Raw genomic sequence first — 24,492 nt, forward strand, 5'->3', positions numbered from 1 at the left:
CTCAGCAGCCCCACATCCCTGCTATGGCCACAGGAGACCCAAGCCCTTTTATTAATGGGGGTGCTGGGAGTATGAAGCCCCCCCTGTGAGGGGCTGTGGGGTGGGGGGGGTTTAGCACCGTGCCCCAGCACTGGGAGGGGGACCAGCATCCCCATCCTGGCACCCAGGGCTCCAGGATGGACCCTCATGTACCAAAGTCCCCAGATGCACTGTGGCATCCTAGGAGCAAAATGGGGTGGGTGGGGTTCAGAGTCCGAACCCACCCCCCTACAGCTCCTGGGGAAAGAACATGGCCGTGGCCTCCTGCCCGCTGCGGGATGCGGTTTAATGCCGGGCTGGGCGCAGTCCCATGCCCGTGCCTCAGTCTGTGCCATTGGTGAACTGGCAGAGTTTTTGCTCCAGAGCGGAGATGCGCTTCTCCTGCGCCTGCACCGTCTCCTTCAGCACCCGGATCTCCTCCAGCACCTCGTCCAGGGCGGGGGTCTGTGGGAGGACACGAGGGGTCAGTGCTGTGCCTACAGGACCCCTATGGCCATCAGCCCCCGAGGAAGGGGACGGCCCTGTGCCACGTCCCCATGGGCCAGCATCTCCATCGGCCAACATCTGCCACGGACCAACATCAACATACACCAACACCTCTATGGGCTGGTGTCCCTGTAGGGTGGCACAACCCCTGGGGAGGCGATGGACACTCACAGAGATATCAGCGTTGGAAGTGGAGTGGCTGCGGCGGGGGCCTGGGGGCGGTTTGCTGTCCAGGATGTTCTTCTTGACCACCTTCAGCTCCCGGTTCTTGACAGGGACGTAGCCATCCCGCAGCGAGATGAGGATGGGCTCCGCATCCTTCCCCGACAGCCACTCATCTGCCTCCAGGGCCGGCTCAGGGCCCGGCGTGTCGGGGTACAGGTCATCCTGGAAAAGGTCTGACTGCAGGGACAACGTGGGGCTCAGTGAGATGGGGAACCCAAATCTCCCTCTTGAAACCCCACTGTCCCCAGAACCCCGCTGTCCTCAAGAGGTGCCCGAGGGCTCACCTTGCGTGGCACCGTCATGACGATGGGCTCACACTTGCGCTCGTGCAGCTTGAAGAACCTGAATGGGGCAGAGGAGGTTGGGGTCTGGATGTCCCCTCCCATTGTTCCCCCCCACCCTTGGGGTCCCTCCAGCCCCCACCTGGCAATTTCACACTTGCTGACATCCAGCCCCCTCTTGGGCATGAAGCCCATGCCACGCTGCGGCTCCTTGCTGCTGTAAGTATTCAGGTAGTGCACGTAGGGAGCCTCATCTGTGATCTCAAAGTAGCGGATGCTGCTGTCCCCCTGCAGACATGGGGAGAGCTGTCAGCCCCCTGAACTCTCCCCATGGCAGGGGAGGGAGGGGAGCAGGGTGGGGGGAACCTGGGGTCACCTTTCCGCAGAGGTACACGATGCTGGAGTCAGCATCGTAGAAGGGCAGTAGGACCCCATTGCTGGTGTCCATCTCCTGCAGCGCGATGGGCTCCTCAAAGTTTTTCTGTGGGGACACAACTGGGGGTGAGCGCCGGGCCCACCCCCTCCAACAGCCACACCATTCTGCACTGCACACCGTAGGGATTGGGACACCCCCAGGACACCCCTGGCATGCCCACACTCCGCTCCTGCTTACCTGCACCACCCTATGGGTACCCCCACCCACCCCAAGCGCACACCCAGGCACTGCACGGCACACGGGCACAGCACACGGGGAACTCGGCATCAGATTTGGGGGGAAGAATTGATTTGGGTTTGGGTTTGGGAAGCCGAGTTCCCGGGAGCATCACTCCATGCGGCCTCGTTACCGGGTCCCACAGCCCCAGCTCCCGCTGGCTCATCCTGGTAAAGCCCGTGGTAAAGATGTGTCCTTCCCGTGTGAAGATGGCCCGCACGGGCCTCAGCCCCTCGTGGGGCGCGAACCTCTCCTGGGGATGGGGGGCACAGAGTCAGCGCGTGGCACAGGGATGGGGTGTGAGGGCGAGGATCCATCCCTGGTACAGCTATTGGGCTCCGACGGAGGTGGGCGCAGGAGGGTCCTGTGGGGGGGGGCACAATGGGGTCAATGTGGGGCACAATGGGTCACGGCGCGGCCCCATACCAGGTCCCAGAGGCCCAGCTGCCGCTCGCTCATCTTGCTGAAGCCGGTGGTGAAGATCTTGCCATCGGCCATGAAGATGGCGCGGATGGGCCGGGCGCCGTCATGAGGTTTGGTTATCTCCTGCGTTGGGCGTTAGCGGGTTAAAGGCAAACACAGAGGGATGGGGTTAGTGGGGTGGGCCGTTAGAGGGGAGGGGGGGAACACTGCGGGGAGGGGGCAATGGGGACACACTGGGGACACTCACCGCCACCACCGTCTGCTTGCGCGGGTCGATGACGCGCACCTTCTTGTCCTTGCAGGTGGTCACCAGGAGGCTGCCATTGCGGTTCCAGCCCACGTTGTAGATGAGGTCGGTGTGCATGTCCTCCAGCGCCAGCAGCATCTCCCCGGTGCCCACGTTCCAGAGGATCACCAGGTTGTCACAGCCTGCAGGGACACCGGGACAGTGTCACCCCACTGGTGACCACTGTGGGTTCCTAGTGGGGGTTTGGGGTGACTATCATTGATCCACAGTGGGACTTGGGGTGACCACTATTGGTTCTGATGGAACTTGGGGTGACCATCATCAGTTCCTGGTGGGAGTTGGAGTGGCTACCATTGGTTCTCATGGGACTTGAGGGGGGCAACAATTGGTCCCCAGTGGGATTTGAGGTGACCACTACTTGTTCCCAGTGGGGATTTGGGGTGACCACCATTGGTCCCCAATGGGACTTGGAGTTACTATGATTGGTCCCCAGTGGGGATTTGGGGTTAACCACCATTGGATCCCATGGCCTTAGGGTGATCCCCACCTGCACTGAGCAGCACGTTGCGGGCCGTGGGGTGCCAGCAGATGATGCCCACACGCTTGGAGTGCCCCTCCAGCGTCACCACCGGCTCCGTGATGCTGCGCACGGGGACATAGTCGGGGATCTGCCACACCTGGGGGGGACATGGGGACAATTAACCTCAGTGGTGCCACCACCCTGATGCACATCTCAATGCTGCAGGGAGCACGCGGTGCCTGGGGGATGAAGGGAGGGGGGGGCACAGCCCCATTGTGCCGCATGTGGCCCCCCCGGTGCTGAGTCGCGGGGAGGGTATATTTAGCACAAAGTGCTGCATCATGGAGCCAGCGGCCGCCGCCAGCAGCACACACACATGGCACTGCCTCTAAAAATAGGTCGGTGACACTTTGCAGGAGGCAAAGCAACGGGAAAGAAGGAGGGGGGGCCCTTTGTACAACCCCCCCCACTGCCCGCCCCTCACCATAACTGTGGTGTCCTCGGAGGCGCTGGCGATGACGTTGTCGTTGTGGGGGCACCAGTCGATGTCCAGCACGGGCGCTGTGTGCCCTGTCACCAGGGGGTGGTTCTTGTCCACGCGTCCCGTCTGCAACATGGGGGGGTTGGGATGAGCCTGGGACCCCCCCGAGTCCCAGCATGGGGGGAGCCATGGGGAAACTGAGGCACAGAGCCTCATAGAGATGCAGAGGATGGCGATGTGCCTGGGGATGGGCTGCTGAGTGTCCCCTGTGGTGGTGGGGGGGACAAAAGGGGGTCCAGACCCTGTGTTAGTGTGGGCAGGGTGGATCCCTATCCCCTTCACAAACACACACACAGAGTCAGAGATTTGGGGCTGGGGAGAAAGTGAATGGAGGGTTCCTATGTCACTGCAGTTGCCCCCATGATGTGTGCCAATAACTCCCCCAGGGTCCCTGAGCTCCCCCACATTGGGGATATGGGGGCAAAGTGACACAGAGCCATCACCACATCCCACCCCCACACACACACACACACCACCTATGGGGGGACCCATCCCAACACCTCGGCTCACCTTGGCCAGGGGCAGGACCATGAAGGCCCCCCCCCCACCCGACTCCACGATGATGGCCAAGAATTTGGGGTTGACGGCGCAGAAGGAGCTGTCCCACGTCACCTTGGAGACGCGGATGTCCTCATACATCTGGTCGGCCTTCACTGGCTGCCCAAAGACGTGGCGGAACTTGCTCTGACGCACCACGCGGCGGCTCATGGCTGGGGGGGGGGACGGGTCAGGATGTGGTGCTGTCCCCCCCCCATTAGAGCACAGGGACCTCAATGCCCACAGATCTTGTGCTGTGAGGGATCCCCATATGGGTTTGGAAGGGAGCGTGGGGATATGGTGAAGGTGTGGGATGGGGGCATGGGATGGAGCCAGGTGTGGTCCTCACCTGGGGCAGCTGTGGGGGTTGGGGTAGATGCTGTGCAGCAGCTCACCATGGCACAGAGCTGTTGGTCTGCTGTGTGGTGGGGATGTGGCTGTGCTGTGCACCAGGACCATGCTATGTCCCATAGCTGTGCCATGTCCCATAGCTGTGCTATGTCCCATAGCTGTGCCATGCCCTGTAGCTGTGCTATGTCCCATGGCTGTGCTGTGTCCTATAGCTGTGCCATGCTCGTGGCTGTGCCATGCCCTATAGTTGTGCTGTGTCCCATAGCTGTGCTATGCCCAATAGATGTGCTGTGTCCCATAGCTGTGCCATGTCCTATATCTGTGCCATGCTCGTGGCTGTGTCATGCCCTATAGCTGTGCTATGTCCTATAGCTGTGCCATGCCCTATAGCTGTGCTATGTCCTATAGCTGTGCCATGCCCTATAGCTGTGTGTATCCTATAGCTGTGCCATGTCCCATAGCTGTGCTGTATCCTATAGCTGTGCCATGCCCTATAGCTGTGCTGTGTCCCATAGCTGTGCCATGCCCTATAGCTGTGCCATGTCCTATATCTGTGCCATGCTCGTGGCTATGCCATGCCCTATGGCTATTCTTTGCCCTATGGCTGTGCCATCCCCCATAGCTGTGCCATACCCTATTCCTATGCCACCCCTACGGCTGTGCCATACCCCATATCCACACCATCCCCATGGCCATGCTGTGCCCTCTGGCCATCACCGGAGCTGACCCATATGTAGTGAAAGTAGGAAAGCGGGGCTGCAAAGAGCTCTGGGGGGATGATTAGGAGGTGCCATGCACTGGGTCACAGCTCATCCCCATGTGTCCCCTTGTGTCCCGTGCCATAGCAGTGATCTGAGGTCTCCCACCTGGGTCACACCTCCCCAGTGTGTGGGTACCCAAAACGCCAGAGCTTTGGGCAGCACAGACACGCAGCCCCATGTGCAGGGGGAGCGGAGCCTGGTGCTCTGCACGGCACTGGGGGGATCCAATTGCCCCCATCATCCTGGCCCCTGCTATGTGTGCACTGAGCCTCCTGGAGACCCCAGTGTCGCTCCCAGTGCTGCAGCTCTGCAGTGCCCATAGGATGGTGACCCCACAACCCCACAGTGCCCTTTGGGGTCGGCTGGAACCACAGCCCTGCACAGCACGATGCGTCCCTGAGGATTCGTGGCTCTTTGGTGCTGCCCACGAACTGGGGGGTCCCTGAAGTGGTGTCAGCACCAGGACGGGGCCCCCAGTGCAGGGGGGCAGCGAGGGGCTGCGTGGGGATGTCCTGCAGAACCCAGCTGACATGAGGGCAGCACGGCTGGGGGACAAGGATGGGGACAAGGAAGGGGCGCCTGGGGGGCGAGGGGCAGGTGGGGGCACACGGGGTGTGGGGTGGGACATGTGCACGGGGTGCAGGTGGGTGCGTGGGGTCTGTGGGGTGCAGCAGCGTGCATGGGGTGCAGGCGGGGGGCGGCGGGGGCGCAGGGGCTGCAGGAGCGGCACGTGGGGTGCGGGCACATGGGGTCGGAGGGGCCGCAGGCAGCGGGCGGGGGGTGCAGGAGCGGTGCGGGCAGGACCCCCCGCTCCCGGCCGTGCCATTACGTTGCCACAATTGAATCCGCAGCGGCCGCTCGGGAACGACCAGAGGTCACTTTCCATTTATAGCCATCTCCCGGCGGGGCCCGGCGGGGCGAGGGGCCGGGGGCCCGGGGCTCGCCGCTGCTCTCCCCCCACCCTTCCCGTCTCCCCTCGCCCCCCGCTCCCCCCCGGCCCGGCCCCATCCCCGGCCCCGCTCCCACCTGCTCTCTCCGCTGCTGCCCCGCTCGGCTCCGCCCGCTCCCGCGGCCCCGGCCCCGCTCCGCCCGGCTCGGCTCGGCCCGGCTCGGCTCCGCTCGGTCGGGCTGCGCGGGGCGCGCAGTGCCGCAGGGAACAGCTGAGCCCAGCCCGGAGCCGGGCCGGCACGGCCCCCCCGCTGCGGGCACCGGGAGGAGGCGGGGAGGGGGGGCCCGGCCCCGCCTGTCCTTACCGGGTCCCGCCCGCCCCCGGCCGAGCGCTGCCCGCCCCGAACCCACCGGGATGAGGGACAGATACGAGCCACGGGGGGCGGTGGCAGCGCAGCATCCCTACGGACCCCCCCCTCCCCTCCGCCCGCCCCCACGGGATGCTGGCTGGGATTTAGCGGAGCGCGGCCCAAAGGGAGCGACCCGGCCCAAAGGGGATTAAAGGGATCGTGGGGCCGGGGGCAGCCGGGGCAGGGGGGTCCTGGAAAGGCAGCGGGCGATGGACCCTACAAGGACAGCGAGCAGAGCATTGGCTGAGCCCAGCGGGTCGGAAGGGAAAGCGACATCCAGCCGCCCATCCACCCACAACATCCCATCACAGCTCTGCCCACACGGCCCTGCTGCTCATCCCTATAGGGGCAGTGGACCCAGGAGCCTTTTCCAATGGGCACAGGGGGCAGCAGGGGAGGCCGGGCACCCCCAGCCCTACAGCGACACCCCCAACGCCTGGGCCCACGCTGGGCAGGGGTCCTTCACCCTCCGTGTATCGCTGCCCTCTGGGTGGGGATATGGAGCCCCCCAGCCCCGAGCAGGAGGCAGCAGGCCGACATCGTTGTCAAAATAAAACTTTTATTCATTCGGTAACAAGAACATTGAATCTGCACGTCGGTGCACAAGTTCACATTTAAAAACAGCGGAGCACATCGGTCATAAAGTCTCTTGGAGGGGTAACGGGGGGGGAGAAGGGATGATCCCAGGCACCGAGAGACACCCAGGGGGCTCAGATGGGCTCCATCCCCGTCACAGCTGAGCACACAGACGTGGCAGGGATGTAAAGGCACCAGCCAGGAGCACAGCCCTATCCCAGTGCTACAGCCCAATGGTGCCTCGTAGGATCCCTTCTGCCAGGGGTCACCTCCAGGATGGGGCTGGGGGGGGGTCTGTACATGGGACGACTTGGGGAGGGGATGGGACACACACACACACACACACACACACACACCATCGAGTGCAACAGAACACAGTGTAAAAACCAGTTGGACACGGGCGCGATCCGTCTGTGCAAGGCTCACACTTACAGTACGGGTGGAGGTTGGGGGGGGGGCAATGGCTGAGATATTGTACAGGAGTCAATGTAAACAACTGAGCGTCCTCCAGGAGGGCTTTGTGAGACCAAAGGAACGGCTGCTTTGTACAAAATGCCCTTCAAACACCACAGGCCTCCCAAAACCCCACCAGCAAAGGGAGAGATGGGGGTGCACAGCCCCGGGGGGAGCTCTGAGCTCGGTGGCTTTGGCTGAGCACCCAGCACTGTGCACCCATCCTGCCAGCGGGTTCAGAGCTCCCCGGTGCCATTGTAATGGTAGGAGGGAACAAGGCTGGGCTGGGGAGAAGGGGACAGCACGGCCCTGCAGCATCACTGCTCTGGGAAGAAAAAAGGGCACATCTCCATGGAGCAAAGCAGGTGGAGAAAGCCAAGGTGAGGGCTGTAGCTGCCCCTGGGGCACATGGTCTTTCTGTGCCACCTGCCTGGCTCCAAGACCAGCTGGAGCCACCAGGAGTAATGCAGCCCTGCAGCAAGACATGGCCCAGTGCTACCCAACCCTTGGGCTGCACTGCAGCCAGCACTGCTAGGGCAGCATGAGGAGCTACAGCAAGACATGCACTGGGGCTGCAGCAAGGCAGCAGGAGTGTCGTTGTGCAGCTCCTGGCAGGGCCAGGCAGCAGGCAGTGCAGAGCAGAGCAGAGCAGGATGGAACAGGGAGTAACCGTGTGGGGTCTGGGGGAGGCCAGGAGCTGCAGAACGGCTCAGAGAGAAGCCAGGGCTGGAGATGTTGGGCCAAAGCTGCTCCATGTGGGTGCAGATTGCCATAGACAGCACTGAGGGGGAGGAAAAGTGGAGCTGTTTTCCAGTTTACAGAATGCAGTCTTGCCCTTTAAAAAAATAATAAGGAAACAAAATAATAACCAACATAGAAACAAGAAAAAAAAAATCTATATAAATATCATATATACAATTTAGCAAAACCAAACTCTTCCAGGAAAGATCTGCCCTCCAGGCTGGGAGTGACAGCAGAGGACAAAGCTTTGCATTCAGTGTGGGAACACAACGTGTAACAACTACAACGGCCTCTGGGATGCAAAGGGGTGGGAGGGGATGTGGGGCAGCTCTGGGGGGCAGGAAGGCAGCAGAGGACATGATATGGCCATGAACGTGGAAGGCCCACAGCAGTATTCAAGTAACGGGAGGGCTCGTGCCCCATTGAGGTGTTTGTTTTAGAAGAACACTCCGGTTGTGGGCTCTCAGCTGGGGGAGGTGAGGGCAGAGCTGGGGGGCCCCGAGCCCAACCCCTGTTGTGCTCCTGTTGGGGCACACGGGCAGAACTGGGCTCCATAAGGGACCTGCCAGCACCATCCAGCTCCAGCCTGCAGCACAAAGCGAACAAAGGGGACTTGGCACAGCCTTCACAGTCGTGAAGCACCACCTCGAGGCACGGGGCTGATTCAAGTGAGGATGGAGGAGCTGGTTGTGAGCAAAACCTCTGCCCCGCTGCAATGAGATGGAGCTGGTTTCAGCATAGAGAGGTGTTCTTTTAAAACAAACCAACAACTAAAAGAACGTCTGAGGTTATCCGAGTTCATAAAAAACAACAGCATCATAAAAAAACAAAACAAAACCAACCAACAGTCCTGCAGTCAGATCACACACACAAGAACCAACCCACACCTACATGCGCCAGAATGGTAAAATGACAATATATATATATATATATAGATATAAAATTAACCAATAAAGTGCATGTTCCTTATATTACACCTGCCCCCTTGAGTGATCGTGGCGCAGCTCCCCGGATGGAAGCACGCAGTGCTCACAATCACATGGTGTTATACAGGGGATTGGTTGTCCGCTTTCTATCACTGCTCTTTTTGAGTCTCCTCAATGGGTGAGTTCTACCGTGCTGCTGTCGGGGCGCTGCCGACACGGAGGGTCCCTCCTGGGGGGCAGTCCATGCGGGACCAGTGCTGGGAGCTGAGCTGTGCTGGCTGGAGCCGCATTCTTTGGCGTACTGAGCCAGCGGGCGCTGCACAGGTTTGCTCTGAGCAATGCACTCAGCTGTTCTGAGCTGCTCCACAAAATGCTGAGCAGGTTTGGGATCCCCAAGGGTGGGTGGGGAGGATGGGTGGTGTTTCCTGCACGGGCTGCTCTCCAAGCTCTGCTCTGATCTCCCCTTGTGGAAGCCCGAACCCAGGGACACGCAGGTGAGGAGGATGGGGCTGGAGCAGCGGGAAGCTGCCTCCCTCTCAGATAAGTCGTCCTTGGAGAGGTCCAGGCAGTCCAGTTTGGCCAAGGATGCCGAGCGCTTCATCTGGGACGGGGTGGTGAGCCCTGCGTGCCGGATCCGTGCCTCTATTTCCTTCGCTCTCTGCTTGACCAGCCCAGGGCTGCTGCTGCGCTCCCCCACACTGTGGCTGCTGGAGCTGTGGGGCAGGCTGCAGCACAGGAAGGAGATGTCCAAAAGGTCCACGTTTGTGGTGTGCAGGCTGGTGGAGGAGCCAGCACCACCATGGCACGGAGCCTGGCTGCCGTCCCTGAATGGAAGAGCCACAGCTCCCACAGTGCTGCACAGTGTGGTCGGCTCATCGTCTGTGCTCGTGCTCTGCTCAGTGACACCCTCCAGGTGGATCACGCAGGGCAATGCAGAGCTGTTGGGGCTGGCTGATGGCACGCAGGAGGGCTGGGCAGAGTTGGAAGCAGCACCAAGGGGAAAGGACAAGGCAGTGCCTTCCTCGCTGGGGCTGAGCAGGGTGCAGGCGGCCTGCTGCTGCTGCACCGCATGCTCCGGCAGCGGTAGATGTACCAGAGCTCTGAGAGAGGTCGCTGCCTTCTCGGAGCACAGCGAAGGGTTCAAGTTTTCATCCAGCAGTGGGAGTGCTGCAGGCCGCCCAACACCTGCATCACGGCTCTCAGCAGCCCTGACCATAGGAGTGAACTCAATGATTTCAATTCTTTTGGGAAGGAGGGAGGGCAGGGCCGGCTCCTCCGTGCCATCAAACGAGACTACCAGCCTGCGCTCCTCCTGCCCCAGGCTGGGCTCCGTGGGGTGGGCGAGGGGTGTGTGCAGCTGCCTGCCTGCAGGCTGCTCTGCCCCCAAGGACAGCGGCTCCTCAGAGCCCTGCACTGCATCGCCCTCCGGAGCCACCTCCAGGGGCAGCTCCTCCGTCCTCCCCCGCAGCAGCAGCTCAGCAGCAGCAGAGTCATTCCTGGAGTTCTTGCGGGTCAGCAGGGTGCACACTGTGGACACGTGCTGGTGCTCTTGCTCCTGCCTCAAGCGCTCCTCAAACTCCAACGTGGCTCTGCGGACGGAGCCGGGACACCACTTGGGCTCGGGGTGGACGCTGTGCTGCTCACCCTCCTCCAGCTCTGACTTAGAGGACAAGAGCTGTGCTGAGGGAGCAGTTTCTTGCTCAGCCTGCAGAGGATCCTTCTCCTTTTCCTGGTGTCCTTCGCTCTGATCCACCCTTTCCGACACCCAAATTGCCTCCACCGGCAGGTCGTGCACCGTGTTCCTCTTTGGTGTCGGGGTGAGGTTGGTGGAACCCTCCTTCTGCTGAGCAGGCCCCACTCCCTGCTTGATGGACTCGATCTCTGTGATGATTTCCTTCACCGAAATGGCATTTTCTGAGTGGGACCGTGTGAGATGGCCGCTGCCAGGCAGCTCAGGGACCTCCTGCAAGGCAGAAACAGGAATTACAAACAGCACACAGCAGCAGCTTGATGAGGCAATGAGGGTGCACTCCTCCAAAGGAGCACAAAGCATGCGTGCTGATGTGCAGGGATGAATTGCAAGTACAGTATGATCGCTAGCATAGAAACAATAATCTCTGGGCCTCTACATATTCCAGGCTGGATCTCCACTCAGCCTGAGATTTAAGAACTGTTGTTTTCTTGCCATGAGTTCTGAGGGAAAAACAGTTAACCAAAAAGCCCACGTTTTGAACTGAAAACGTTCAAAGACTGCTCAGGTAGGGGAGTGAACAGAGGGGCAGCACAAAGAAGGGCAGAGTGCTGAACCACTGAACCACTCTGGTTTCCCGGAGCAGAACAGGCAGCAATGCTCCCCCCCAGCAGCACAGAAACTTCTCCTGCCAAATTGCTGGAGAGAGTCAGCCTCGTCTATTTGGATGAGCCTTAGTGCCTCACATGGAGATGGAAACGATTCAAGCAATGCAGGGTGGAATTTAAATAAGAGAGGCTCCTAAAAAATGATGGCCCTGGACACCATCAAACCCTGTGAGACTGCTGCAGGGTAGAAAGCAATAATAAGAGAAAGGAGCCTCAATTCAGAGGTTACTGAGTTCTGTCCCAGGAGAGAAGTCAGCCACAACATGCCCAAGTCCACCCCCCTGGGCCTGTGCAGGCTCATTCTCTATTCCAATCAGCAGAAGCTCTACATCTGCCTCAATTTACTGTCTCAGTGCTGGTGTTTTCCAAGCAGGGAGAAGTGCCAGCTCTGTCCCGTTATTTGGTGCATTCCTCGAGGCAGACAAATACCCATGCAGGTTCGGGATGCTGCCTGGCCTCAGCTGCCCTAATGGCTCACGTCCCATCTATCCGCTCTCCTGATGTGAAACTCAAAAATAAGTTTCTCATGAGAACAACAGAGCAGGTCAGGTCAAGGTTGACTCAGCCAGTGTCCTGCACTGCCAGTAAACAGGTGTTTGAGCAGAGAGCACAGAAAGCAGCAAGCCTCTGAAAGCACAAAGAAGGACATATAGCAAACTCTACCCCAGAGGCTGGAACTAGACCCCCATCCACAGCAACCCCACAGCAAGGCAGAACAGCACTTCCTAAAGCCCCCAGCAAGTCATGTTAACCTTTTGTTGCTCTTCATCCGTGGAAGAGTCATCTGATGCCTGAGGGGAGTTTCCAGAGCTGTTCCTTTGAGTGTCTGCACCCAGGTCTGCAGCAGGCAGCACTTCCAGCACAGGCAGCCTGGCTGCTCCGTTCCTCCCAGCACCTTGATCCTCCGGCCGGGAGTGGGAGCAGCTGCGTGACCTGCTCTCCTGGGAGAGCTCCACGAATTTCTCCAAAGCACTGAAGAAGTCGATCCTGTCTGCACTGAGGTCCGTCCCTTCAGGCTGGGTGTTCTGCTGCGGACTCGGTGCGTTTTGGTTTGGGGACTGGGGAGAGTCTTTTAAGCACGAAGTGAATTCTTCCATGGGAACCAAGTGCACATTCATATCAGGCTTAAGGGCATCTTTTTCCAGATCGTCTACAGTCAAATCAGGAAATTCTGTTATTTCCAAGGGGTGCTGGAGTTGCATTAAGGCCTCAGAAGCATGGCAGTTATCGGGAGGGACAGAATCCACGCAGCACCCTGCCGTACAGCCATTGATGTTGTTCAGGTTCAGCTTGTCCTCCATCTGCTCCACACGAAAGTCTCTGCACATGAACTCCAGGTGGATCCTCCTTTCTTTCACACAACTCTCCTTGATTACATTCGCATCCTCCGTGAGCTGCTCCCGGTCCAGCTCAGCGGGGTAGATGGGAGCCACGGGCTGCTGGTTGTCGTTGCTCTTGGCCTCGGAGATCTGGTCGGCCGAGGTAGTGATCTCCTTCTTGTTCAGCTCCAGCCCTGACTTGCAGATGGGCTCATGGTGGTCTGAGAGGTCGCTGTCGGAGTGTGAACGCCACAGCTTGTTGTGCCGCTGCTTGCTGCAGGAAGAGCAGAGGAAACACTGAGTGGTGCTTTCACATGACAGAGCCACCTTGTTGCAAGAGGATGCAGCCTACACAAAAAACCTGCAAGTACAGTGAGCACAGCTGCAGCTTAACCTCAGTGTTTCAGGGCCAAACCTGCCGCTGGAAGAGCTGTCCCAATAACAAGCTGCTTTCCATTAGCTACATCCCACTGTACTCTCCCACTCTACGCACATTCACTTCCCCCTCCTACTTCCCAGCAGTATTTTATCAGTCTACTCATCAAATACAAAAATTAACCGGCTGCAGACTCTGGTTATTCTTCAGCCAGTGGTGTTTTCCCATTTGCTCACAGGTGAGCAGGGACCAGAAGGGACAGGGTCCCCAATCCTGGGTGCTGGACATGGAATAAAGATTCATTTCCCTCATGGCTTCCTGTGAGCAACTTCAGTGGTCAATACTGGGACTCTGGCATGCAAAAGCGTGCTGATATGTGTCTGAGCATGATCGGAAAACACAGAATACACTGACTGCAGCCAGCAATCAGCCCCAAACACCACCTGTCTTTCCACAGGAAGGAAGGTCAAGAGTTCTGCAGCACTTGGAAAGCCCCTTTAGAAAGGTCTGAGCATTGCACCACCATAACTTCCACCTGCCAAAAAACCAGCCCGTGTTCTGGGCTTACAGTGAGCCCAAGAGGCAACTTATTGCAACCAAATGGCACCAGCTGGCCAGGGCTCTGCTGAGTGACCGTGGCCACAGGGCTGTGCTTCCACCACTTGCCCCTAGGAGGAGAGCACATACCACAGAAAGGCCCTGGAATCCGCAGGAGACACAGCCAAACCTCTCCAGTCCCCTGCCAGTGTGAGCATCGCTCCCAGACACATCCGCTGGTTGCAGTTAATTAACAGACGTTACTGAACTAATTAGAACGCGGCAATTTTAGTTGTGAGTGCCCAGCAGCTAAGGAAAATAATCCATCATGGATTTAACTTCTTAACCCCATCGTCAGTGACAGCCTTCATGCGTGGCACGGTGCACAATGGGGTCCCTTGCAGAGGAAGGTCAGGAGATGCCACCCATGAGATGCACTGCCATGGGGTGCAGGATCCATCTCTGGGGGTCCTGGAGCACATCTGGGTGCCCGCAATAGATCTGGGCCTGTCTGCAAGGGATGGCAAGGACCGCCCATGTCTCTGCTTGCATAACCTGGGGAGAAGCTGATGATGATTGCTGAACCTCAGCGGTGCTCATCGCTTCTCACACCCAGCAGAGCCCAGCTGGGGGCTGTGTGCTCCTCCAGGCTCCTGGGAAGGCCGCTGCTGCTGGCTCCCAAGTTGCACAAGGCAATGCCAAATGGTCTTTTGCTGCAACTCGTCCATAACTAATAAAAGAAACGGGGTTTTAGCTCAGCCTGTCTACCGCTATCACCAGAGGGAGGGGACAGCTTCACTAATCCCAGGAAGTATGACAGCTCCAAAGCAAAACACGCCCGCTGTTGTGACTAAAAGCAGGCAGGGGGTTTTCATTTTACAGATGGAAAACATGTCCCAGTTGCTATAAGCCCAACACAAAACCGTAACTAGATAGTGCGAGCACATGGCTGCCCTCACAGACCTTCCCTCTGAAATCCGAGCAGTCACATGAGCATGAATCTGTTGGGGTGGGTGGTTTTTTTGGGGGTTTTGTTTTTTACCTGGCCTGGAATACCACAGCAATAAACAAGGCAGCTGGAAGCCAGAGGGGAATGCTAAATAATGGAGAAGAAAGGGGAGAAAAAGCAGTTTGGAGATGAGAAAGGAACTGCATAAAGAAGGATCGTTCCAGCAGCACAGAGAGGCTGTTCCTTGCTTCAGTGAAGCTTCATTTACTGCAGGCTTTTTAGTCCTACATGCACAGATGTAATGCACTGCTCTTGCATTTTTTAAAGCCTCACGAGTAATCCTGTTTGTGCCATTGTACAGGGACTTGCAGAGTAGGTCAGGAGCTGTGGTGTGCTCAAGTGGGAGGGCAGCTACACCACGTGTTGGCAGCAGGAAAGACTTCCCTATGGAGAAAATAATTAATGAAACAGACAAAAGAAAACCCAATGCTCTGAACCAAACCATTTATAGGGTGGCTTTGTAGGTGTGCCACCAACTACCAGGTTGACAGATTAGCCGAAGCAAGGCTGAGGGCTTGAAGATGCGATGCACCAGCTGCCAGCAGCCTCAGGAAGCAAGCAGAGAGGGGGAAGAGACATCTCTGCAAGTGGGTGGGAAAGGCTAAAGGGACAAAAACAAGATGGGAACAGAGTTGAGAGATAGAGCCCTGGGTGCCCTAAAGTGAGCACAGGAACACCCAGCTGCTGTGAAGAACAGCACAGGGCAGGCACCTTCCAACTGCAATAGAAAGCCATGAAATTGCTACTTTGGCCAAAAGACATTAGCAGCCACCTTCTGTAGTAGAAGAGTCAGCTTGAGTAGCTCTGCTGAAATTTGCTGCCCTGCACCAAGGTCCTACATAAATAATCTGGCAAAACACAAAAGTATCACTACCTCCCTCCAGCCGATCACGTGGAGACATTGCTTAACGTGGTTTACAGGCAGATTTCTTGCAATACTTATGTCTTTTTGCTAATCAGGTGATAGGTTTGGGATTACACGACACTTGCCCATACCCCAACCCAGCCCCAGGACTCCACACAGGAACAAACACCACTGTTGCAATGCACAGAACATCCTGTCCCCTCCCCTAACAGCAACACCTACCAAAGTGATCTAAATAAAACCAGACCAGCTGCTGAGGAGGGGCACGTTCAACAGGGAGGAGCTGGGAGTCTGGGATGGAGACAAAGCCAGCTCCCTGCCAAGAAAGAAGGACATCATTTATCTCTGCTGGAGCCTGCACAGCTCTGAGTGCTGCATTCAGATAGTAGTAGTCTCCTAAAGAAAACCACAGCCAACTTAGAAGCCAAACAGACTCCTAAAAGCTCTTTGTTATGCTTATATTCATAGAATCATGGAATGGCCTGGGTTGAAAAGGACCACAGTGATCAACTTGTTTCAATCCCCCTGCTATGCGCAGGGTCACCAAGCACCAGACCAGGCTGCCCAGAGCCACATCCAGCCTGGCTTTGAATGCCTGCAGGGATGGGGCATCCACAGCCTCCTTGGGCAACCTGTTCCAGTGCATCCCAAGCCATGAGAACAGAGCACTACCTTTCTCCAAATAACCATCACCTTCCATAACGCAGGAATGGAAGCTCTAAAGATTCCCAGTCATTCCTCCCACTCACCTTGCCAGCAGGATGCCCTGGTATTCCTCCAGCTGCCTCATAAAGCTGGGGTTGGGCTTGGTGACCGTGCGCCGTTCCTTCACGTAGTCGTAAGCCCTGTCCAGGTTCCAGCCATACTCCTTCATGGCGTAGGCGATGACCGTGGAGGCCGAGCGGCTCACTCCCATCTTGCAGTGCACCAGGCACTTGGAACCGTTTTTCCTGACGTGAAAGACAAAGACAATCACCAAACAGAAAGCACGGCCTTTGAGAAGCCTAAGAAAACAGCAAATTCTCTACCAGAGCATTATCAAATATTTTCAATGCCATGGGCTCATTTGGAGTCTCCTGGTTGTCATCTGGAAACCCGATTAACAAACTGGAGCAAGAGACAAAGAAAGTGAAGAACGAGATCTTAGTATTTTAACAGATTTAGTTACAAGAGCTCTTCCAAAGTGGACAAACATGGCTTGTTTGTGCAGATTTAGGAGGACTACTGAGGATTGATATGGCACCCGCCAGCCTTAACAGCCCACTGGAAACAAGCAGTTCTCCAAACAAAAAGGGCATCTGTCACACAAACATGGAACATGGTCTGTGTCTACAAACACAGTCTTGGAAGATTCCAAGCAGTTCAGGAGAGCTGCTAGCACAAAGATCCTTTTCCACTGTAAACTACTGACAGTGTATTTATTGGGTTTGGTGACTGGACAAAACCAGCTCTGCTTTAGCCAGGTGTTGGAAACCCTTCCTCAGCTCCCACCCAGATGGAGAGATTTTTCTCACTGAAAGGAAAGCAAACAGTGTCTGTGAGCCCAAGGAGCACCCGCTGTGCCTGGGGGAGGCTGGTACAGGCAGTGCATGTGGGCAGCCAGCACTGCTCCCAGGAATTCAGAGGTGTTTACCTGCCATGGAACAGGAGGAGCAAGGCCAGCCCTTATCTCTGACCTCTGCACACAGGGCAGCTCAGGGCTGAGAAAATTTCACTTTGGCAACTTAGAGTTTTCTTCTTCATGCACCAAGCTTCTGTACTGCCAGCCACATGAAGCTCCCACAGCACAGACAGGGAGGCCATAGAGCACACACAGCCATGAGCCTCAACAAGCCCAGGCTTCAGCCATCACAGCTGCCAGAGCCCATACCTGCAGCCACACTGCTCAAAGGAGATGTCTGCACTGTCTGGGGGTTCTCTGCTATTGCAGCCTTTGCACATCACTGTTCTCCCTTGAGTACTGTCTTTGAAGTGTTGTCATCCTCATGCATTTACAAAGTCAAGAAAGCCTTAGAGCAGGCTGAAGACTGCTGCCCAATATAACCCCTGACCAGCAAGCAGGTGAGACAAAGGAAGGGGTACAGTAACAGCTCCAGCCTGAAAGCCTGCTCACTTCCAGCACATCACATGAAGAACTGAGGCCCAACTGTTAAAGCCCAGTGGAAATTATTCTGGGCAGAATGAGGATGACAACACTTCAAAGTCAGAACTCATGGGAAAACAGTGGTGCCTTTTAAAGAAACAGCCTTCAATAAAATATGTATCTACAACTTGCTCAGGAGAGCCGTACTCAAACAAGTCAGCTTTTCAAGGCTATGAGAAATTGGCAAGCACCAGCTGTGGTTAAGAGAAGACACGCTGCTATAATGGAAACAATACTTTAAAGGCAACATTTGCCACTCTGCTTTCTGACCAGTTTTCCCATAAGAAAGCTGCTGAATTAACAAGAGACAGCTCGTATAACTGGGATACGGTTCTTTGCAGTAAAAAAGTGACAACTTTCAACATGTGCTATCAGATTACTGGGTGTAACTGACAGCTCAGAGACTTCCACAGGCATTTCTCTTGATAAAAGGGAAGAGTCTGCTCTATATAACACTACATGAACATGCTTCCAGATCGTGGGCTTCAGAGTACAGCCTAGCAAAGCAGGGAACAGCTTATGTTTGTGTTCATATTTCAAGATTTTCTTTCTTACTTTTGATAAACCCTGCTCCATTTGTTATTGCCTTTTCCTCCCACCAGCACTTTGGAGACCCACCGTGTCTCTTAAGCAGCAGCTAAACTGTTAGCTCCCTGACACAGGAGAGATCACCTCTTATCAGTCCTACCTGCTCCTATTACAAGCATGTGTGAGAATGACAGCTCAGTGGAAGGCAACTCTAGCACTTAAGAAGACCACAAAATGAATGTCTAGGCAGGCAAGGAAGAAAACTAGTTGACAAAATCATTGGGAATGTAATAAATGCTTAACATACATCTTCTAAATGCACTTCGTCTGTTCTGAAAAGACTTACTTTGCCTTGGAGATGAATTTGTAGGTATCATTCCAGTAAGCCAGAAGATCTGTTGCTTCTTCATCATACACCCGAATATTATGGTACTCAAAAAGGCCAGGGAAGAAGTTATCTATTTCTCGAGTCACATTCAAAATATACCGCACCCTGCATGGAAACAGACAGCAGATAAAAATGCAGACCGTGCAGAACACAGTGGGTTCAGAGACACATCACAGCTTCTAGATAACAGCTTTGCCTCCCTTTGTGATTGGCAAAACGCACCAAGCATTCAGAGCTGCAGTTCTGAACAGACCTCCCTGGAAATCAGGACTGAGAGCAAGGAAGCACTGCCTAACACAGACAAAAGGGCTCTCTGAAGAACTCAGAGCTCTTCCTCACATCTGTCAGGTCATTCTGCTTGCCCATTACCTCTCTATTCTAAGCGTTGCTAACAATCCCACACAGCCCATCCTGCTTGTGTTTGGACGCCTTCTCAAAGCTCCTTTGTGATTCTTTCCTCCTGCTGCAGTAATTACAGAGAAGATTGAAGGCAGAAGCTCAGGAGCAACACCACAGTTAAACAAATGTATAAAATAACTACAGAGAAAGTTAACAGACAATGAGCCACTGGGAAGATTTATTCCTCCTCCTTAAGTTTTCTGGAAAGGAAAGAGAGAGAGAAGGCATATGTTTTTTACCACTCCATCCAGGACCCTTAGCCCCAAGGGTCACTTGTAAGGTGTTTATGAACTCCACTCATGCTGTGAGGGACGTCCCATCTCTCAAGCTGGTATAGGATCATTAGCAGTCAAGTGGGACCTGCTTGACCATGGAAACTGCAGCAGACCCTTGGCTTAATGAGTCAATTTTGCTACGCTTGTTCTCCATGGAGCAGAAATATGCTATTAAACACAGTTCAACAGCCATGATTTTTTTCCACTGGATTGGCACAAATCAGCCAAACCTGTAAGTAATAGTTTAATTACACAACCTTGCTGCTCAGATTCACCCAACCTAGGGAGAGGACACACTAACCCTATGCCTGCAAGAGAGGAAAGGCAGAAAGTGGAGCAGCCCCCATTGCTAAGCCCTAGAGCTACAGCACTGTACTTCCTACTGGGCCCCACTCAAAGGAACAAACACTCCTTTACACATTTTCCTTCCTGCTGCAGTCTGGAGCTCCAGGCTTCAGTAACGGCAAGGGCTTGAGAGAGGGGCACGGAGCCAGCAACACAGCATCCAGTTAAGTAACCGTAGCTTTCTGCTGCTAGTAGCTATGAGGTTGCTGGCTTCCTTTGTTCACAAAGGGGATGTCAGTCAAGGTCAGGGAATGAGATTCTTTTACTTTAGGGTGCCTGTTTGTGGGACACAGACTTTGGAGGAAGCAAGAGCTTGTTCAGATCTGCAAACCCTTTAATAAGTCTCAGGTTACTCAGCAGGTAAGGTTTATTGCATAGACAAGTGTTGAGGGCAGGCTCCTGCTTTTAAGCTGATGGCCTGAAGCTACTCACCCTCTGTTCTGCAAGTCTTCCAGATTGGAGGCGTTCCATTCAGAGCCCTGCAGGGAAAACATGCAATGGGACACATCAGCCAGATGAAGGACAACTGATGGACTGAGGGACTGTTACTACGACCTCAGATCCGGCAAACCCATCACCTAGATCTCTTCTGAAGCAACAAACAGCTCCGCAAAGCAGGAGCCCAGCACTGTATACTTCCTACAAAGCACTGACAACCCCATCACAGTTGAGCCCGCTCCACCCTTTCCCTGGAGGCTGCTGACAGCTCTGCCCCACAGAGGAGAGCCTGATTGTGTTTAAAGCCACCCAGGTGCTCTTTACACATGAAACACCCATCTCATACATCAAAGGCAGCAACCCTGTAAGCTCACTCGATATATACATCTTCTCCTCATACTCAAAGCCCGTGTGTGAGGCTTTACCCTCATCTCTGCAGCATGCTCAGGGCCTGCAGGCTGCTTGCTTCCTGCCCAAACACAAACACCTCAGCTGAGATCAAGGCCACTCACACAACAGCTTCCTTCAGAAACGATGGTGAGTGAGCTCTTTGCTTCCCTGCCCTAAACAGAAACAGCTCCTAACAAAAGGACAGCTCAGATGCAAGAAGGACCTATGCAGCACTGACATCACAACAGCCTTGCTCACGGCTTGCTACTCAGCCTCTGCCAACAAGTTTGTGATCCTTGCCATATTGCCTTAGTCAGCTTCACGTTGTCTCTTCCTGGAAAAGGAAGGGCCACTTAACGCCTGCCTGAGAACCACCATTTCCACAGGTAGAGTACAGTGCTGCAAGCCTTTTCTCCTGTCCCTTGATCCACAATCAGTGACATCACCAGGTCTCTTACTTCCTGCTTAGTTATTGTAGCACTCCCTAAGCAGGATCCCACAGGGCTCTTGCTTCCACCCAACAGAAACCAGCTCTGTGCCTCTCAGAGACCCCTGCTTTGCAGGATACATGCTCCTGAACGAACAAGCTGCTGCCCAGCCCAGCAGCACTGCTCCTCACTGCAGAGCCTGCTTTGCAAACCCTTCTGTTCCAGGCATTAGCCACAGCCCTCCTCCTTGGTGCTGCCTGCAAACCTCTTTATTATGGCCTTGTTCCCATTCAATGTTCTCAGAGCCAAGGTTCCAAGCTCTGCTTTGGACTGAACTGCCTGCATTGCCTTTGACCAGCACTGCAATTCTCTAACAAGTCTCTCTTGGGAACTCCCAGTCCACACAAACACATTACATTGTAGGTATTTTAAGTTTCCTGGCTCTACCCCGCCACAATTTCTTGTGAGCACTCACATACACCACCCCTTCAGAGCCACAGCCCAGCACTAAGCTTCAGGAGACTGGGAGAGGCTGCCTCTGCTTGGATAGACCAGCTGCTCCAAAAGGATTCAGCTTTGTTTCAAGTCAAGCCAACCTCATAAGCTCAGACAGCCCAACCAAACCTGTGTCCGTTCCTTCAGGGCTGGGAAATCCAGCAGAGCTGACTCATCAGAAGGAGGTGTGGTAATTAGACAGGCCCCAGCAGCAATGGAAGGCAGCTAAGCTAGCAAAACATTAACAGGCGAAACGTTTGTGTTTCCTTAAGTGACTGATCTCCAGGATCCTTGGTTAAACCCCTCTGTTCCAGCTGGATCACATGAACTCAGAGCCTTCTATGTTACTGACCTGTAATTCCACCTGAACCCCACAAGCCCACGCCAGCAGCTCCCCTCTGCCTCTTTGCTGCAGTTATGCTCTTCCCAAACACAATTTGACATGTGGGTACCCTAACAAGTTAAAGCTATAAGACTAATCTTACATGGTGGAAACAGCCCTGAAAAGAAGTTAAAACTAAGAATATTTTCCATTCCATCATCTAGTGACAGGGACTACAGCTTGGCAAAATATAGCACAGCCAAGAAGAGTTCAAGAGCACTGCTGCCTTGTGACTTGTTTCAGCATATACAACCTCAGGATCAGCCAAACCCTCCTTCAGAGACCCCTGAAGCTCCTCTCTATCTCTTCCTTTAACCAAAACTGTGTGAGAAGCGTTAGGTGTGTTTACAGCTGTAACTCTTTGGAAGCCCATCTCAGACTCACCAAAAAGACGTGATCAAATATCTGAGTGGGGCTGTCCATCTGCCCGAGGATCACTATCATTTCATTGTCAATGAACTCTTTGAACTCCCGCAGGTTGCAAACCATCTGCATCTCCAGCTCCGTGCGTATCTGGGTGGGGTGGAAGAACACAAAGACACCACATGAGTTTGTTTTTTTCTCTTGGCCTTTCTCCATGGCACAAAGAACTGCTTTAATTTGCATTGTTGCTCTCTCAACTGCTCACCTCTTTTGACGTGATGTTCTCCAGATCTTTCTGCATCATGATCTCCCTTAACTTGGTCTTAATGAGTCGTTCTGTCCGTTCCCGCTCGGTTGGGCTATCAGAAAAGAGCAACAAAGTCACTGGGTGGGGAAAGGAACTGGATTTGTGGTGATTTTAGAGCTGGTATCCTTCAGCCTCACTACTTTGTCTAAACACATCTTCAGCTGAAGGGAATTCAGGTGACTGTAAAGCCCAGTTTAATGTTCCCGGTTGTACAAGAGAGACCAACTGAATGCTCCTAATCCATTGCAGTCATCCACAGAACCTCTGGTATTTGGTAAAACTTAAATTGGGAAGGCTGCATTATACTCTCTGGAGTAATATCTAAGCCTCTCCCTACCTTTCTTGGAAAGGTAACAGCTCCAAAGCTCCTTACATGGAGAGGAGAGTGCAGCTAAGCCTCTGTGCATTCCTCCAGCCTCTGCTGCCAGGGGCCTTATCACCAGCTGCAAAAATAGCCCGGCTAACACCAGGGGAAGTTGCAACAGAGCAGCAGGGCAGAGCTGTCTCAGCCATCATCATCTCAGAAGGGGCCCAGCAGTCACATCTCCCACCACCTTCCTGTTCCCCTGCAGGGCTGCCAGGATGGTGATTGCAGACACTTTGCTTTGCAAGTGTCCGACTGGTGGTTCATGAATAGAAATCACACAAGCTGCCAGTTTCCTCAACCTCAAGCATTATTCCAGGATTCAGATAAGAGAATGCTGTCCAGGTGTCCCCAGGAGATGATTCAATTGGTGCCAATGGGGAAAGAACGGGCTACCCAAAGTTTATAGAGGAAAAGCTGCAGGACAGTATTAATCTGAAAGCCTGCCAGAACTTTTCAGGCGTTTTCCTTGTATATTAAAAAACAATCAAGTGTGAAGACCTATTCACAGCTGAATAACCGCCTCAGCATTATTATTCACTCACTGAACTCCAACAAAATGAGGTCTCTGTGAGCACAAATCAACCTACAGCACCACTACAGTGGGAAAGCAGCTGGGGCTCATGAAATCATTTCTTCTGCTACAAAGCAGGCAGCGAAGCCCTCACGCTTGGCATCACATCTGGTCACAGAGTACTTTAGAGTTATATACTATCAGTATCATCAGCAATTACTTACTACAGGGGTTGTAACCCTTTGTGTATTGACACAGCCTACAGATTTTGCCTTTCCAAACTGACTGCGCATCCACTTTAGCTGCTGTTTTGGACTGTACATCAGCAGACACCCAAGCACTCAGCTGGAGGCAGACTGGGTCCTGTTCCACACTTACAGAGCTCCCCAAAGACCAGCACTGCTGTTTGTTCCCATTCTCTAGAGCCTCAGGCTCCTAAATCCATACCTAAACACTTCACAACTAAAAGAACTGAGTAAGGAAAAAGGACCGTGTTGTTCTGCGTGCTCAGAAACACTCCAGCATAAGAACAAAGTCCAGAGAAACCTGTTGGTTCTGGAAGGCACCAGACCTGGAAACCAGAGTACAAACTAGCAAGCAGGAAGGCCGAGGTACCAGATTACACCACACCTCTCTCTTACTGCTGTAACATGGGACTTACCAAGCAAAGATCTGAGAGCCTAAAGCCACGGGTAAACAAACAGAATGGAAACAGGCTGGAGGAGGTGTAAGGCAGACCCAGGAGGGCAAAACTTCCAGCACTGGTGTTTACCTAACCAGGGGTGCATTTATTACCCCCAGCAGGAAATCTCTGCTCATTAGGACCTAGTTAACAGTAAACTCTGTGGAAATAGGGCTCCTCTTTGAGAGCCAAACAGCTCAGCAAAACAAGATCAACTCACACATCTGTGAAGAGGGCGGGCGAGTCCGGCCGGTGGGACTGCACATCTTGCATAGCATTCCACTCATTGACCGAGGACTGGTCGGAGTTGATGTGGCTCTCATAGTAACTGACCCACGTGAGGAAGAGGCTCCCTGGGTAGTAATTGTTGCTCCTTGCCACCTCACACGCCTTATGTAAACTCTGCAGAGCAGACCTAGAAAGGGAAAAATGCTTGCAGGATTACCAGGACGGCACGGAGCACAAAGCAGCTGCCAAACCCAGGATGCTGCTCGTGTCCTACAGAGCCCAGTACTGTGGTGCAGCAGCCC

At 54.6% G+C, this 24,492-nt stretch overlaps 2 protein-coding genes across 8 annotated transcripts in view; both read right to left on the bottom strand.

Annotated features, from left to right (window-relative positions):
- Positions 1-306: 306 nt before the first annotated feature.
- CORO6 (coronin 6) lies at positions 307-6,164 on the bottom strand. 4 transcript variants are annotated; one of them, XM_032448364.1, is made up of 12 exons: positions 6,090-6,164; positions 3,925-4,124; positions 3,358-3,480; positions 2,901-3,030; positions 2,354-2,535; positions 2,110-2,229; positions 1,817-1,936; positions 1,408-1,512; positions 1,174-1,319; positions 1,035-1,092; positions 697-927; positions 307-483 (listed from the first exon to the last, which is right to left on the bottom strand). In XM_032448364.1, exons 2-12 carry the CDS (start codon positions 4,120-4,122, stop codon positions 361-363), a joined length of 1,536 nt encoding a protein of 511 aa, XP_032304255.1. In that variant the 5' UTR covers positions 4,123-4,124; positions 6,090-6,164; the 3' UTR covers positions 307-360. The 4 variants fall into 4 exon arrangements, with proteins under 4 accessions (XP_032304255.1, XP_015736513.1, XP_015736514.1 ...); XM_015881027.2 differs by lacking the exon at positions 2,110-2,229; XM_015881028.2 differs by lacking the exon at positions 1,817-1,936.
- Positions 6,165-6,900: 736 nt separating this feature from the next.
- The window catches only part of SSH2 (slingshot protein phosphatase 2), a 68,713-nt gene continuing 51,121 nt past the window's right edge, over positions 6,901-24,492 (bottom strand). For 3 of the 4 annotated variants that reach the window (XM_015880842.2, XM_015880841.1, XM_015880843.2), the window contains 8 exons: positions 24,183-24,377; positions 22,361-22,454; positions 22,117-22,245; positions 20,032-20,078; positions 18,539-18,685; positions 16,271-16,471; positions 12,168-13,008; positions 6,901-11,020 (listed from right to left, as the gene is read on the bottom strand). In XM_015880842.2, the coding sequence (XP_015736328.1) occupies positions 9,167-11,020; positions 12,168-13,008; positions 16,271-16,471; positions 18,539-18,685; positions 20,032-20,078; positions 22,117-22,245; positions 22,361-22,454; positions 24,183-24,377 (3,508 nt within the window). In that variant the 3' untranslated portion in view covers positions 6,901-9,166. The remainder of the gene's footprint in view (positions 11,021-12,167; positions 13,009-16,270; positions 16,472-18,538; positions 18,686-20,031; positions 20,079-22,116; positions 22,246-22,360; positions 22,455-24,182; positions 24,378-24,492) is intronic. The other variant, XM_015880844.2, reaches the window with a different exon arrangement.

The sequence above is a fragment of the Coturnix japonica genome, chromosome 19 (assembly GCF_001577835.2).
Source record: "Coturnix japonica isolate 7356 chromosome 19, Coturnix japonica 2.1, whole genome shotgun sequence".
Classification (NCBI taxonomy): domain Eukaryota; kingdom Metazoa; phylum Chordata; class Aves; order Galliformes; family Phasianidae; genus Coturnix; species Coturnix japonica.

Excerpts from the sequence above, each read along its gene's own strand:
- CORO6 (XM_032448364.1), bottom strand. The coding sequence starts at position 4,122 with ATGAGCCGCCGCGTGGTGCGTCAGAGCAAGTTCCGCCACGTCTTTGGG. Across the intron at positions 1,937-2,109 it reads AGCTGGGCCTCTGGGACCTG|GAGAGGTTCGCGCCCCACGA; the intron begins GTATGGGGCCGC and ends CCCCATCCCCAG. Across the intron at positions 1,513-1,816 it reads AGCTGGGGCTGTGGGACCCG|AAAAACTTTGAGGAGCCCAT; the intron begins GTAACGAGGCCG and ends GTGTCCCCACAG.